The sequence below is a fragment of the Cariama cristata genome, unplaced genomic scaffold (genome assembly GCF_000690535.1).
Source record: "Cariama cristata isolate BGI_N322 unplaced genomic scaffold, ASM69053v1 scaffold34147, whole genome shotgun sequence".
Classification (NCBI taxonomy): domain Eukaryota; kingdom Metazoa; phylum Chordata; class Aves; order Cariamiformes; family Cariamidae; genus Cariama; species Cariama cristata.
The window spans coordinates 1,827-18,605 of record NW_009625564.1 but is presented as its reverse complement, the minus strand read 5'-3'; the positions used below and the strand labels follow the sequence as shown (position 1 = coordinate 18,605).

The 16,779-nt window shown below is 46.8% G+C and overlaps 1 protein-coding gene across 1 annotated transcript; it reads right to left on the bottom strand.

The window, feature by feature from the left end:
• Window positions 1-1,801: 1,801 nt before the first annotated feature.
• Window positions 1,802-16,225, bottom strand: TCEA2 (transcription elongation factor A (SII), 2). The gene is made up of 10 exons (XM_009703654.1): window positions 16,169-16,225; window positions 15,398-15,503; window positions 13,847-13,918; window positions 13,690-13,702; window positions 7,707-7,840; window positions 6,166-6,222; window positions 5,255-5,409; window positions 4,773-4,919; window positions 2,728-2,799; window positions 1,802-2,114 (listed from the first exon to the last, which is right to left on the bottom strand). The coding sequence occupies exons 1-10, from the start codon at window positions 16,220-16,222 to the stop codon at window positions 2,106-2,108; spliced, it is 819 nt and encodes a 272-aa protein (XP_009701956.1). The 5' UTR covers window positions 16,223-16,225; the 3' UTR covers window positions 1,802-2,105.
• Window positions 16,226-16,779: the final 554 nt, after the last annotated feature.

Sequence of the window (16,779 nt, the reverse complement as noted above, 5' to 3'; positions counted from 1 at the left end):
ATCCCGGAGGCTGAGCATCCCTGAAAGTGTTCAAGAGCATGGCGGGGGGATGAGAGCCTCTCCGCACACCCCAGAGGTCTCAGCCCAGGGAAAACCCCGCTGCCACCCGATAATCTAGTTTGTCTCTTGCTCCCCACCCTAGTACCTTTAAACACCTTATAAGCAAATATTTACTTCCAAGAGACCTCTTTATCCTGTGGCCTTCCCCTCCCTGGCGTTATCCCAGAAAACGGCACTGTGCAATGCCCCGAGACGCAGTACTCTTCCATCACTTCTGAGGGGTTCCTTCCCTACCTCGGTCAGGATTGTCAGCAAACTCTACCCAAGCTCAACTCCCCTCCTTACAGTAACAGAAGAAGAAAGGCAACAGCAACTGGTGATGAGCTGGCTCCTGGTCACAGCGCACGAGCCAGAGTGCCTTGGCTAGCTTCGGTTTCAGATCCTGAAGCTTTTTTTTTTAAGCATTACTGTGAGGACACTGTTCCCTCCTGAGCCTGGCTTGAATAATCCCATTTGCCACAAGACTCGTGAGGCTTAAATGAGTTGTCAGCATCTTTGAATCTTTTCCTTCTTGGGAGACTTGGCTGCACCTCATAAAGTGAAAGCCCTGAGTGAAGGATCCTGTTGGGATCCCTGCCTCCGGGAGGAGCACAGTCCTCAAAGGGGCTGCGAGCACGTTTTCCATTGCTTTCATGTGGCTGCTTACTCCTCTCTTAACCTCTCCAAGGTCTCTGTTGAATGTCTGCTGTCTGGCTTGCTGAAAAGCCAGTGGAAATACTTGTTTTGTGCTCTGGAGCAGGGGAGTGATGCCATAAGAGATGTGACTGCAAATGCTCCTGCACCAGTTGTCAGCACAAGAGCTGCAGTGCAGAGGACTGCTCCGGGGCAGCCTCAAACTCAGAGGCCTCACTGGGGTCCCCTGAATGCTGCATCACCCCAGTTAAAGGCTCAGAAGGCAAATGAAGAGAGATGTTCAGTCTCGGGCTGAAAGCTGTTGTGAGGACAGACACAATTGCCCCACCAGGTTCCAGTTATCTCCCAGAAAGAGCCTGATCCTGCAGGTCCCCTTCAGGGTCAGGGTTGCAGATGTGGCACCTGAGGCTTGCTTTGCCACTAGCTCCTTTCTTTACTTCACCCCTTCCAAGCACCACCTCGAACCTCATCCGTTTCTAGAGCTAAGTGCTAACAGCTCCCACCCTTACCTGTAATCCCTACCTCCTCCAGGTCCAAGCCTCTGGAAAGTTTCCTGTATTTGCAGCATTTCCCCCTCCCTCCTCAGCCTCTCCAGCAAGTCCCTCTGAAAATTCAGGCTGTCTAGCACACCTTCCTCCCCGTCCTGCTCCCCAAAATCAACAGTTTCAGTGGTTTTTATTTTTCTGGCTGGTGTGACCCTGCTTTCAGTCTGTTACAACCTGGGCAGCACATTCTCATCTTTGCAGGGGCCTATGCTGTTGGCATTTAAAGGCCTGAGATCACAAGGTACACATCACTGTGCCAAAAAAAAAAAAAAAAAATCAAATGAATGCTAATCTGTGCCCCAAAAGCTGTGTTCCACCAACAGGTCTCCTCAGCCAGGCAAGGAAGACCAGTACTACCCACCCAGCCACCCCAGGACTCGGCCCAGGGTTTTAGGTTTCAGGAGCTGACTAGGAACAAGCCTTCACACACTGTGGGTGTACCGACAACCAGCTTCTCGCTTTCTGGTGGTCCAGGCACTGTTCAGTCCTCATCCATCCGGACACTGACCATCTGTCAAGCTCCCATGCAGTTCCAGGCCGCAAAAGCAAAGTGCTGGACATGGTTCAAATAAAAGTCAGAAACTGACAAAAACGTTTAATATTAGTTTTGAAGAAAAAGTGACCGTACTCGCTTAGATGGGAAAATAACGACTATGTGTTTAGTGAGCTCTCCTGCCAACCTGTCAGCCCACAGCTGTGGCTCTCCACGGAGGCCCAAGCGGAGAGGCAGGCCTCCCCGCAGCGGCTCTCTCAGCATGTGACAATGCAAACTCACTTGGGACACAATACACAATTGCCGTGGGAGCTGGCGTATGGAGGTTGCGCTCTGATCTGCGTTTGGCTGCCGCCCTCGGGCCATGGCACATATCAGCAGAACTGCAAGAGAAGGGAGTTTAAACCCCGATTAGAAAACCTCACTGCCAAGGGGAGTTGCAGTCATGCACGTGCTGCCTAGAAGAAGACAGGGATCCAGGTGATGGTCTTGTTTCTGAAGCTGGCAAGGGCTTGGGGATGCTGCAGAGGCAGGGCTCGGCCCCTGGAACAGGGGCCAAACACAGCTCCCGTTTGAATCTCTCAGCTGTTGCTCTTTGGCACTTGGTAGTGGCACCATTTCTGCTCACCACCGACCAGGAGATTTCTGCTCACCCCCGAGCTCTGTGCGCAGCGTCAAAGAGCAGTTTTAAAATCCTGAATGTCATCACCACCATCTCTCAGAGGGCAGAGGGAAAAGCACTGTGAAGCTGGTCATGGCAGAAGAAGGGATGTGAGGAGGGAGGCAGGGAACGCGAGAGTGAGATTTGACCCCAGCTGGTCTGCAGAGGTGGGATGAACCCAGGAGCTCTTGCCTCTGTGCTGGGAGGAAAGATCACTTGCTAGAGCCAGTCAGCGTTTGGCTAGCACCTCCGAGGGCAGCAGCTAAGCGTCTGCAGCATCGTGGGTGCAGCTACCCTAACACCCCTCAGTGCCAGTAATATCCTTGGTGTGCTACCTTCCAGCGGTTCCCACACTCGTTGCACACGACGAAGGTGGTCATGGGCTCATCGGAGCTGCGGGTCTGCACCTGGGGGAGGACACGAGGGAAATGAGAGTCGAGCATCACACGGGGCCCCTGTGGGGGGTCACGGGGAGCTCCCAGTCCCTCTGGCCACCAGAGACCCATGCTGGGGTCACACTGTCAGAAATCACAGAGAGACCGAGGCTTGGGAGGGCAAAAGGAGCTTCCCTGTAAAATGAGCCTGGTTATTGTTTTACACACAGATACACACCTCTACACACACCTCATGACCTCTCTCTAGCCTGACGCTACCTGGAGTGACGTGTTTTGGGGCAGCAGATTTCCCTCCTCGCCCCCTCTGCTGCCCATTCCTTGCGGGTGGTTCCGGAGGTGGACGTACCCACAGCCGGGCCCTCCCCGTACGCTCCCCCAGGAAGAGATGCAGCCAGCAGTGAGACGATAAAACCCTCAGCCCATCAAGCACATGCTCCACAGCGACACATAAAAAAAGCACTCAAGCCATTCCCATTTACAGATCAGTCTTACGTCCTGGCCTCACAGGAACATGCTCTGGGTTACCAGGTCCTGCACATTTCCAGTCTGTTTTGTATTTCAGCCATTAAGGAACTCTGATATTTAACCCAGATGTGACTGCTGCCTATGACTGGCTCTTGCCAGAAACACATACTTTGCTAAAAATGAGATTTTCATGGCATTTGAATACCACAAGGCAGATCCATACTGAAAATACTGGCACTCCCTGCGCAAGTCAGACAGCGGAACTAGGCCGAGGCATAATTATGGTGATCTATGTGTGTAATTACCCAATATGCAAGAGTCACAGTATTTGCATGATGCAAATTAATCATGTTTTGCAAGCATCCTGGATAGATAAATTCTGTAATTCTCACCCGACGTTACTGCCTGGCTTCCAACACTTTCAAAAATGCCACTTCATCTACTTGGAACTTACAACAGCTTAGTCACCAAACAGTGATTTGACTGGAAAACTAATAAAAATACACAAAACCTTGTGATATTTCTATTTAGAAGACACTGTTGTCACCTGCCCCAATTCCAAGCAGTCGGACTCCAGTCCACTACAGGTGGAGACGGTCCCATGTACTGCCGAGGCGAGCGAGACAGCCCAGGCAGGGCTTCCAGCTGACTTACTGGGACACGCTCGCAGAGCGAGGCCTCTCGCCCGAGACAGCCTGCGGGATGGAAGACTGCTGCTGAGCCAAAGGAAAATCCCTGGTCAGCTGCCTGGCTCTCATCTGCATTTGCACGTCAAGTCCAAGCATACGAAGGAGTTTCACTCAGCACTTGCACATGCAGTTTGTGGGCACCCACTCAGTAGCAATTGCGTGGTTGCTGGTGCATTTTTGGGTATCTGCACATTCTAAAACACTGACTCACAGCAAAGGCACATTTATCTCCAGATGCCTGGCGCGAACATGGGAACTAAAAAGCACTGGTAATGCACAAGGCTTCCAGCAGCTGTCCATTGAGAAGAAAAATCCCCTCTGCCTGCTCACATCACTGCTTCCTTTATTCCTTATGTTTCACCTGTTTCATGCTGTTTGGTTTTAAGTAAGTTGGGATTTGTCCAGCCACAGCTTATGTACATTCTTAATTTGTGCTTTTAATACCATCAACATGTCTGCCTCGGTTTCTGCAGTCTCTCTCCTCTACACTACCCACTCCTTTCTTGTCTGAATCTCCACGTTCTCCGCACCTGCTTTCAATGTGCAGCACTGCTGTACTTTTGAAGGCTTCCTTGGTGCTGCACAACCCCTGCTCTTGTACAAATGAGCCACAAAAAGTTACACAAGCTCCACAGAAACATGTACAAAATCATTGTGGAAAAGCAGTAATTTTAGAGAGCCTCGAGTGTACAAAAAGGTTCTCTCCACCAGTAGCAAAATTTGTGCTGTGCTGCAGGGCCCATCACGGAGCCATAAGAGCTCGTGACGATGATGGATCATGTCCTGTGCAGAGGTCAGCGGTGCGGAGGCTGTAGGAGCAGGAAGACTAACCTGGGTGTAGGTGCAGTTCTTCTTCTTGCATTTCCCACAGGTGAAGAGGTCAGTCTGCGTCCCTCCTGTCTTGGCCATCTGATGCTCCCGGATTGCTTCTTTCGTCATGGCTTTCCTGATCTCTTTCAGCTCATTACTGGCCATTTCCTTTCAAAAAAAAAGCAATAAAATCACATCTGTACAGTTTTACCACCACACCCACTACAGTGGAAAGAGTCAACAGGATGGGGTGGCCTAACAGATGGGTATTAGGACAGAATGCCTTTCGTTTCTGGTTCATACCTAGGCCCCCGTAACGATCAGAAGGCCCAACAGACTACTCTCCACACTGCAAATCCCATTGCTAGCTGGCTCCCCATGCACTCTGGCAGTAGCTGCTGAGAAATCTGCAAGCCTGGCAGCAGACCAGCCCTTTGCTTCAAGCTAAACCACAGGACATGTCCCCCTGTAAGCAGCAAACCCTGCTCCTCAGGCCTCCTCACCTCCGAGGTCATCACTGCAATCTGCTCAGGGGTAATCGCCCCACACAGCACATTCTTTTTCAGCTCAGGATTTTTGGAGTCCTTCAGATTCGAGATGCGGCTCCTCACTCGGTTTTTGTATTTCATGTCAGTATTCTTGACATCTTGATATATGCGTACATGGCAGTCAAGGAGTCTGCAATCAACCCAGAGGCCTCCAAGCACCTTCTACACCACTTGTGAATAAGAGGGAGTGTTACCCACTGCCAGGACACAGACGAGGGTGCTGGGACCCAACAGCAGCATCTGCTCTGGGAGGTTAATGCTGGATTTGAGAGCAGGCTTATAAAATCCAAATCCAGGGGCTTTCAGTTCTGGCTTTTTCACTGTGCGGGCTTTTTCAGTTATGCTCAGATTCTTCAACCTGCTCTTTCTTCCCTCAGCAAGGTAGCCACAAAACCCTCCACTAAGAGGGCCCAGCTGCACCTCCTACCCCACAGCCCCCAAACCAAGCAAACTCTTGCCTTATCTCAAATGGACATGCAACTTGATCCTCATTGCTCCACCCTTGCCATTGCTTTTGTGGAGGCACAGGGAAGTTCCGTGTATTTGGAAGCGGAGCTGAGAGCAGGAAATAGCATATTGATGGGAAGGACAAACTGGGGATTACAGTCCGCTATGGTGTGAACAGGAAGGAAATAACCGTGTCCATCACACCAGCAAGGAGCCTGCCCTGAGCTTCCAATGCCACGCAGGTGGCTCCTTAGTGACCCAGGACTCAGCCAAGCAGAACCAGACCCAGAATCCTGACAAGCAGAGTTGCAGCAGAACACTGATGCAAAGACAGACTGTCTCATCTTTCCTCTGAGCACATTAACTTCATGGCCTGGAGGCACGCAGGCCTTTGAGGAAGCCCCGTACAGTAAGGATATATTCTTCAATCTGGGCTGCTATGTGCTCACAGTCGGCACCAATGGCAATATAGTCATCTGTAAGAGAAGGGAAAAACAAGGTCAATGACTTCCAACCAGGCAAGGGGTCCCCAGGCTCACTACTTCCAAGATACAAATCTACATAGTTTGCTGTTTTGATTTACATGCTCTTTCCATCTTTCCAATGGCATCTTGGCCTTTGCTTTAGCTACTCTTTGACCCTTTTGAAAAGGGCAGTGATGAAAATAGACCAATCCAGCCAGTCCGTGCCCTCTGCCTCTCTAGGAGATGGACTGCACTAGACAAAGCTAACAAGAACCTTGGCCCCAGAACACAGAATTTTCCAATATATTCTTGGTATAGTTGAAATCAAACATATATATAGGCAGGAATTGAGTCTTATCAGGTATTGGTGTCAATGAGAAGTAGCTCTACTCAGAACAACAATCTGGCATGGCCCAAAAGCATGCCGCATCGGCATCAAGCCTCCATTTCTCTTCTCACCTCAGGACTGTCTGCCTTTCCGCTCTTCTTTCACACACCAATTAAACAGCGTCATATAGACTGCTAGGAGTTTGGACACCGGCTATGGTAACCAGCGCCATAAAGCAGGGAAGATAGGGCACAACAGGGCTGAGCTTAGGGAAGGCCTCAAGGGGCCTCTTTCCCAGACTTCATATGGAAAGGGTTTTTCTAAGGGTTATACCAAGTATTTAATGCAGCATATATATAAAGATATGCGTGCACAGAGGAAGGCGAGAAATAAAGACTTTGTGAACCTCTCCATCTGCCGTCTACATTCCTTGGCTCCAAATTAGTAAAACTCTGCAGTGCTTAGACCCCAATTTTCCAAAGGAATCTGCAATTTGGACACAAGCATGTGTTTAGCTTGAGGTGTTTAAAATCTGACTTTCAGAGATGCTGAGCACCTGCAGTTGCCTCTCATTTTAGATGGCACGGTCTGAGTGCAAGAGAGACCTATTCCACCCCAGATCCACAGAGAACCACGGTACTTAAGGGGTTCCAGTCTGCAAAGGCAGGGGAGTCTAAGAGCAGGTGGTGACTGCATAAGCACCACTACCAACAAATTCCATGTATTGAGTTACAGCTTCATTTTGTGCCCCAAGGGTAAGCAGAGATGACAGCTTCACTTTACAGCAATCAGACAAGACTGAGACCTAGAAAGGGATGCACATATCTGCACACCTGAAGATTAAACTTCTGGCCAGACCACCCCAGGCTGCAGCACAGAAGACCCCACGTAACCCCATGTTCTTAACAGCCATTGCCTGACTCATTGCCGTGCCTCTGGCTCAAGCCAGGTCCAGGTGCAAGAGTCTAAAAATGCTGCAATGACAGCCAGTTTGTCAAAGGGGTGACCAGTGGCTAGACTGAGCTGATGGCAACAATCCTTTGACAAGGCTGCTCCAGAACAGCGTATCTAAGAGGAGCTGGTGCTGACCTACACACCGAGGTCTCTGTCAGAATGCACAAGGAGCTGTGAAGCACTTTAGGCAATGCAGGTTTCCCCCAGCACCTACCATCAGCCTGTAGAGCTGTTGTCAGCATTTCTCTGCATTTGTTGCGGACAGCATCGCAGGTGATGGGCGCTGGAGGGAAGGTGGTGATTTTGGGGGTGGTCGGAGTTTTCGGAGGCTCCTGCCTTTTGTTGGAGCTAAAAGAAAAACTTCACCTGTCAGAATGTCTCAGTTCGGGTCACTGAGAGCAGTGAAGGGATCAGCAGGTATGTGGCCAAGCATCCTGTTAATCATAATACAAAACCAGTCAGAGGAAAACAGTGCAAAGACACTCGCCCCAAATCAGCATACAGCACACTACAGCAACCAACACCAACCCAGATAGGAGCTCTCCTGTGGACTCTGCTGGCTGTAAACGGAGGGTTTAATCCACGAAGCAGACCTGCCAACCAACTTCTGTTATTCAACACATGACAACTGCTGCACCACTGGGCATCGAGTGAAAATATTCTGAAGCCGTTGGACACCATCAGTAACTCAAATACACTCCGGACTTCCTGAGACCATCAGCATCGTGTAGTGCACAGATACATGGTACTTTATCCTCTCTTACTTTACAGGACACCAAGTCCATAACTGCTCTCAGCAGAAAGGGAGCAGAAGCCACCACTGAAGTTAACCTTAGCTGGTTCCTCATCTCACATCCTTTACTGCCAAGATGTCAGCAGCAGGAAAGAGAACAGCTGAACAAAAAAGCACTCTAGCTCTCTGTAGCCAACAAAGAGTGCAGCACGTTGCCTTCTGGAGCAGAAATCAGAGAAGCCTACACCAGACCCTCCAGAAGAAGGAGCAGCCATGCTAAGGGAAAGAAAGAAAATGGCTCCTTCAGCTCCCACATTAAAAAAACAACATCACAGTGCAACTCATCAGAGGATCTTCCTTTTTCCTGTAATCTGGACAAGACTCTCTGATTACTCATCTCAGGGAAGAACACCCCTACACAACCACACATGGCTTGCACAGGTGCCAGGCTAGCACAGGACTAATAAATACTGCTTCACTCACAAAAATACCTTCATTTCCACCTGCAAGCAATCACAGGCACAGGCAAGGGAATTCAAACACCTGCCTGCTGTGGCCGACTCAGGTCATCTGCCGGGGGAGCTGCCTGGAAAGACCGAAGGCACAGAATCACTGCCCAGACCTGCCGGCAAGATCACCGCATGAATCACCACACGGGCTGGGCTTGCACGCACCGCTGTGAGGTTTGCATGCCGGAGAAGTAACTCGAGTGAGCGGTTCCGCTGGGTGTACACCCACAGTGTTGAGACGTCTTGCCCATAAAGCCTAACATCTGCATGTAGAATTAGTTAGCCCTGTAAATACTGCTGGTAAAAGATTTGGGCTATTATGATTCCCAGATGATTTTATAGAGCTTTCCCCCTACCCCCTTAAATCTAGGCAGCAGAACAGCAATTTTTTCAGAGATTGCTCTGACTTTGGTGTTTGAGCCATAAAATGCACTATATTTATGGCCAATGCCTGGTAACATTAATGCAGTAAGAGACAAAGGAAGAAAAAAAAAAAGAAAAAAGAGAAACCCTGATATTTCATCCATGCCATACTCTCCTTGAAGATCCAAGTGGCTTGACAGTTGCTGTTAAGCTGGGTCACTACTGCCAGTTCTTTGCCATCAAAAATAAATCTGTTATCAACAGGCACTTCCACTACATTGTCCTGGAAGGGATTAGTCAGCCTACAGAAAAACAGTGCTAAGCTGGAAACCTTCTGAATCTGCTGCTGCACAAACTGAGCCAGACAACTTCAGGGACTCTTCCTGGGAGACCCTGCTGCTGCTAAGTTCAAATCCAGTCTGGCTCTGCAGTGCCTGAAAGCCCACAGATCATCATTAGGGCTACTGGATTTCCACAGTTCAAAACCTCACCAGGTCCTTTTAAGAAGCATCCACCGATGCACTTACAGCAAATTCTTCAGGTCAAACCATAGCAGAAGATTAATTTCTTGCTTGGATGAAACAGATGCATTCTATAAGGGAGATTACATTGCAAGCTTAGTGTGTTTCTCTTTGACCAGTAGCTGAATAAAAACACTTTTTACCAGCTAGTTTTACTGGTCAGCACTGCAGGACGCTATTAAGGAACACACTTGTGCCCAAACAGCTCCAAACATTCAATAGGATTTACACTGCACATATTACAAAAAGAAGAAAAAAACTTAGCTTGCAAATAATCAATTAGATGATGATCTTCTCCCATCTGGGATGTACAAATTGCTGTCAGGTACGCTTGTTCTTGAGAAGCTATGCACAAATCACAGGCAGCACACGTGGGGGTGTATATAGCAGAGCACACACAACTCAGGAAAAACTCATCTAAAAGTCACAGCTGATCATGTTGCACAAAACAGTTTGGAAAAATGAGACTTCTCAAAGGACAGAGGCAAAAAGCCTAGAAAACATACCTACAATAAAAGGAAAGACTGAAGGAATGGGAGTGGTTTGCAGCAGGGAAGACTTAGAGGAAACAAGTCCCGAAATACTGGAAAATTTGTAACAAAGGAAGATGGTAGGAAAAGTCCTCCATACTTGCTAAAGACAAAAGCATGAAGAAATGGTCTTAGCAAGACAGGTTTCGATTGACAGCAAGTTTCAAATTGTAAAGGCGAGTTATGAATTAGAAGATACCGCCAAGGGCAGCTGTGGAAATGTCTTACCCTCAGGTTTTTTAGAGTTGTCAAAGAAGAGCTTAGACAAAAGCCTGTTAGGGTCAGCTTGGGCAGAGGTTGTGCTGTCCTGGGAGGGGGTGGCAGGAGAAGCTTTCCCAAGAGCTCTTCTAGCTTTAACTTTCATCTCATTTTGCAAGCAACACTGACACTAAGGTCTCCCAGAGCAAAACACTGCATGTGAACTTCAACACTGACCTTCACTGCATTCAATACTTAAAACCAGGTCTTTAAACTAATATTTGCACAGGTAATACTTGATTTTTCAGGAATATTCTATCTGCAAATGCTACTGAATTTTTAGATGCTTATTCCCTGGAGGTGGATAAAAAAACGGTTATCCCACTTCTGTTAGCTGATGAGTAAAGACATATTCACCTACATACACATACATGTCATACATGCCCTGAGATGACAACTGATCACTCGCAAGTTAGATGAAACAGTCCTCAGCCATTCCAACGACTGTACAGAAAGTTATTTATTAAGCTTTAGAAGTTAGTTTATAATTAGAATAGTTGGGAAATAGAGCTCAAACACACCTAGAAGACTTATTTCAGGAAATCCTTGTGGTTCACACTGTTCCTGTTAAACAGGAGAAAGAGCTTGTAAATCTACCCAGGCAACAAAAGTTTATACATAAAAAAGGCTACACTGGAACAAAATGGTGGCAAAGCAACAGCCAGGGACTGCAGGCAGAACTCAGGGCTGCACTGGAAGAAAATCCCACAGAAGAGCTGAATTCAGGCCATAGATCCAAAGCCTGCTAATAAAGGCAGTTTAGAGACTCCTGGAAAAGAAAAAGCTCATGCTGCCAGAGACAGAGAAACATCAGACATGGCCCATTAAAGTGTACTACACTAATGGTCTAAAATACTACAGCACAACAGAATATGCTTTGGATTACAGTAATGCAGCATATAACTTCACAGGTGCCAGCTCCACACTGGCTGGTTCAGAGCCTTCAGGTCTTGCAGTGGTAGCTCTCTAGTCACTACAGAGGGCTTTCTACATCTGTGCTCCAGAAAGTAAGACAAGTTTCAGGCCAAGGGCTATTCAAGTATTTCTCCCTGACAGAACAGGAAGGCCTAGCCAAAATCTATCGGAGTAAGTGGCTGAAATATCTGAATACAAGCTGATCTCTTTGGTGTCTTGATAGCAGCCTCATCTGAACCAGCTATCCCACACTGAGCAACTAGTCAGACTCCATTCATCAAAGCCTGTGCTTCAAAGAACAAAGACTCTTCACTGCTAATAAATTATTTCCTTTTTTTGTCAAGGCAGATTAGTAGTTTATTTTGCAGCACTGGAGAATAAGCACTCCTGTCTCTGTAAAGAGACCTGGGCTCAGATTGACACCCGGAGCTAGCCACTTCTGCTGTTCTATGCTACGTTAATCCATTTGCTTCTGTTCATCCTTCACAACGAAGGGGATGCTTTACCAGTCGGAAGATGGAGGCTGAATACATGTAGAAAGCATAAAGGCGGAAAAAAAAGCCCTGCAGTATCTGCAGCACACCAAGGCACAGGGGAGCATTAGCAGCACAAACCAGAAAGCTCCACTCCACATACCCCACAATAACTGTCTGACAAAGCGAGGAGACAGCAGGGTTTTGCCCCTCTACCTACACACAGGATCCTATTCTGAGTGAAATTACTACAAGCCTCAGCCTTCAAACCAGATGTCCGAGCAGGCCCAGCTCGTTTTGCTCATGAGGTGTTCACTGCCACTGCGCCCAGGCAATGTCTCACACCTCCTTCCCTCCAGGCTCCGCATTCCGCAAGGTCAATTTTCCAAAAGTTAAATCAGAAGCTTCCCATTTGCTTTGAACTGCAATACTACTTCCTGGCTTAAGCAGCACCAGCCAAGTCGGTAATAATTGCCTTCTCCCTTCCCTATCAGGAGCAGCCAACAAGTACTTCCACGCAGGCTTCTGCCCTTACCCTGCAGGGCAATCTGCCTCCCTTTACCAGTAAGGACATGAACAAAGGCTCTTACCCATGACTGACTCAGTTCCTACCATCATCAGCTCTACAACAGATCCTCCCTCTGTCCACACTCTGGGGAAGGCAGTACCAGTCTGCACTTGAGAGTATAAGAATCATGAAGAGAAGGTATTTGCATCACAAAGCTGGTGATACCGCTCAGACCACCTCTCAGCTTACACAGCAGACCCTTCTCCACCATCACTGACCGTCCTTTGGCCTCCAACCCCCATCTCCTCTCAGTGGGACAAAAGGGAACAGCAGCTGGGAGACACCATCCTACTGCTTTTACCCCTGTATCACTGACACACCACCAGACTGCCGCTGGATGTATCACACACGCAGATCTAGACAGTCCTAGCTCCCGTGTCACACATCACTACAAGACTCAATTCTGGCTGCGAAGTCTCCCCAGTACTTTCATTGCAATACTTAGCAAATCCTTTTTCACATTTTATGGAAGTGAGATAATCAAAGAGGCAAGTCAGTTCAAGTTACGTAGCTCAGCATCAGCAGCCTTCTCCATCAGCAGCTCTGGATAGAGCTGCAAAGGCTCACACCAAAGTGCCAAACCTTGAGAGATCCGAGCAAAGAAGGAAAAGGAAAAGGGTAGAGTGACAAGAAAGTGACCAATAAAGACAGGCTGCAAACATGGAAAAGCCTGCAAACCAGCAGGACTAAAGCCTTAATACTCTAAATCTTCTGGCAAACTTGCTAAATTGCCTATATCACTTAAGGGTCAAACCTACGAAGGACACACCCTCCTGGGATCTAAGGCTGGGAGAAGTCTCTCACCTCTGGAACAAAGGTTTAAATCACATTTGCCCCCTCCCCTTTGATCACTGCCTCCACTCGATGGCTTGGCAAGTGCAATGGCAGACAGTGGAAAGGGGAGGCAACATTCAAGGCATGGCAAGGAGCAAGCATGCAGCAGACCTGCCAGATGGGTGGATATCAGTCCAGAGTGAAGAGAGGACTTCTGCTGGGACTTATCAAGGACAAAGAAACAGAAGTTTTACTACAGTGATGTATCAACCAATCCCATCCATCACTTGAGACTGTAGAGGCCAAAAATAATCTTCATTCTAAGGAGTTCAAAGTTAGAAATGAGCAAAAAATATATTAAAATGTAACACAAAAAAGAAGAGAGGAATGTTTTACTAATAGAAAAATCAACACATAACCAAGAGTAGAAAAAAATGAAATAAGATGTGAATAAAATCAAAAAACTCACTAAAGCCACTGCATTTTGTAGATGTATGTTTCTGCATTACAGTTTATTAAAAACACCACACACATAACCTCCAAAGAAGTCTACACTTCTGGTGCTTCTGACCAGGAATTTGACTATGTAAAATTCACAACTCAGACACTTAAAAATAAAAACTAATGTCAGATGCCTTAAGAAAATTCAAATTCTGTAACAGTATCATCTTTGGTTAAACAGAAGTGTTACCTTTGGTCTCTTGAGTTACCAGTCTCCTTCGAGGAAGATGTTGGCAAGGACAGGCTTTTCTTTTTCTCCTCACTTTTTTCCTCAGAAGCATCTATATTCAAAAGAAGATAAACGAATGCTAAAGGGTTCAGAACTGCTGTTTATGCTACAACCCTGCATACACGAATCAATGCCTTAACACTACACAGTGCTGACCTAAGGCAAGTTATTGTTCTCCAACAACCATCAGGAGAAAGAACGCCTTTATGGCCTTCCATACTTTCCAATAGACCTTTTCCTTGTCTCTAAGTAGAAACTAATTCAAACAAAAGCTTTCCTCAAACTAAAGAGCGATCACCTTCCCTGCCTAGGAGATAAGCTTCCTCACAAGACATGCCTCATCACAAAAGTTTCTTTCAGAGACACAGTGGGTGCTGAGTACAGACGATCAAGTTCTCTAAAGCCCCACTAAAAGCAGCATTTCCAGCCAACACCACCTGAAGGGCCAGTACAGGCTAGTCCTTCTGGGAACACAACTTCTAGTGTTTCCCAAGTGCTGCTGAAAGGCAAGAGCACAACCCTGGAGAGGGCTTTCATGACACTGTAGAACAAGTTTGACCCAGAGGTAAACTGTCTCAGCCTAGCCAATACACATCACTCCTAACGTGGAAGTGGCAGTCCCAGCCAGGTCAGGACAACAGTGCTTCTAACGCTCATTTAGCCTACCAAGAAATGGGGAACCCCGGGGTGCAGAGACTGCAGTCAGCTGCACATTTCACTTCACCTCAAACACCATGTTGCTCTTGCTCTTTCTACACACAGCTGCCCAAAAGACCTGTTTAAAAAATAAGGAGTGTTTGAATTTCACATTGGGGTACTTTGCCACTAGCTTAGAGTGGGAGACACTTAAGAGTCTGGCTAGCGGGACACAGGTAGAGCTGCGCTTCCAATCTCAGCACTGCAGATGCCTCATTCTTTTATCACAAAGGTAACCATTAAAACCATATTTGTAATCCCTCCATCTGTAATTTTGACATTAGTCTGTGCCATAGCAGCATTAAGATTTCTCAGACAGAACTACAAGCTTCTGCTTACCAGCGTCCATCACCAGGAAAGCTTCCGCAGCAGGAAACAGTCCACATGAATTTGTCTACAAGGTGTTAAACTAAGGTCCTTCTATAACTCATCACCCAAAATGCATTCCAGCATTTCTCTTTCCAAGTCGTTGCACAAGGCTGACAGCACACGCTGTATTAACACTACATAGTACAGAAGTGGGGGCGGAGGGTTCAGAGTGCAGATATTGTTTCTACAAATAATGCTGCTAATTATTATACGGACAGGGACACATTAAGAATAGTCCTGAAGCTTTCAATGCTCTTTCAAGGATGAGCTAGCTAAACAGGAGCTAAATCCAGAGGAATGCATGGTAGGCGACAAACCTTTAAAGACAGAGGGTGCAATTATAAAGGCTGATTTGCTAGAATATTCTATTCAGATCAACAGATAAGCTCTCCTGAACAACCCAGCCTCCCGTTGAAGCCAGCTCCTTCACAAGTCAAATCTGACAGGAACATGCTGATTTTCTTACCTAGAAGTTTTTTCCAAGACTTGATGAGGGATTTGGCAAGCGATATCACTTCTTCATCTGTGCTCTGCTTTCTCAGTGCATTTACTGACATCCCAATGCGGGTGGACTGCAAGTGAACATTCAAATGAATCATTCAAGATCAGATTTGTTATTTGTTACTAACTGAAATCAGAAATAAGCACGATGAAGTCAAAGTAATGACCAAGATATGAAGTAAGGACTTCCAGAATGATTATCTTCTTACAGCTTTGGAAGAGCATGATGAATCTCCAGCTTACTCAAACCGATCAGAAGCTAGACATCCAATCACCCACAAATATCTTCTCTATACACCCATAAGGGACATTCAAGCTTAAGAGTGAAAAAATCCAAGATGCATATCTTAATCTCCGAATTGTAATTCTGTTCACACCTCCCCATGGTCCTGAATATCACCATTACAAAGACTTAAAGAACTTCTCCCAAGGCTGCCCTTCCGTGCTTGCTCCTTTAATCTGGTCTTTCCTCCTTTTGAAACCTAAGAAAGGATTTGAGCAGTTACCCACATTTGCCTCATCAACTGTGCACAAGCTTCAGGCAGCATACGGTGCCCCAAGGCTATTTAATTGCCAGTCCAAAACTCAGGTTCAGTACTGTTTTGTGGATTTAATGTTTATTTCGATGCTTTGAGTGAGGCAAGAAGTGAGAGGAAATCTATTACATTTATTTAGACAACATTTTGGACTCACCCAGATGCAGACTTCAGCTTTTTACCCTAACTGTGCAACTCACCTGCAGTAAGTCCAAAGTCATAGGCATACTTTTCAGTTCTTTCAGTAAATCCATTGCACCATCCTGCAGAGGAAAAGAGAAACTGAGTGAGTGCCTCAGCTTTCAGTAAAGAAATCCAACAGTTTGGGAATAAATTCAGAAAGTTGAATTCAAAAGGAAAAATATCAACAAGCCTTCGCTAAAACGTCAGCAAGATTACTGCTTGGATTGCTGTTCCGGACAGACAGTAAATCCTACAGTCTGGAGGCACCTGAGATATTGGAATATGCAAAACAGAACTACAGATCTTTGCTGGTGTATGGTACAACTGCAGCATTAGCTTATTATCCTTACCTGGCAAGCTTAACACTTCTAACACCTGAAAAATACACTCAGAATCACAACTGTCCCTTCAGCAGACCACTTAGCTACCAGGAGTACTCCTACCATCAGATACTCACTATTTTGGGGGCCCTGATTAATGATGTTATTAGCTTGCCAGAACAGTTCAGCCGAGTTGCAAGAACTTCAGTCACCCACCTAAAGCTCAGAATCATTGCCCAGCGACAGAGCTAAAAGTATCCTCTTTCTACAGCATGAAACTTAATGTAGCTGTTCCCTAGTTTTCATGG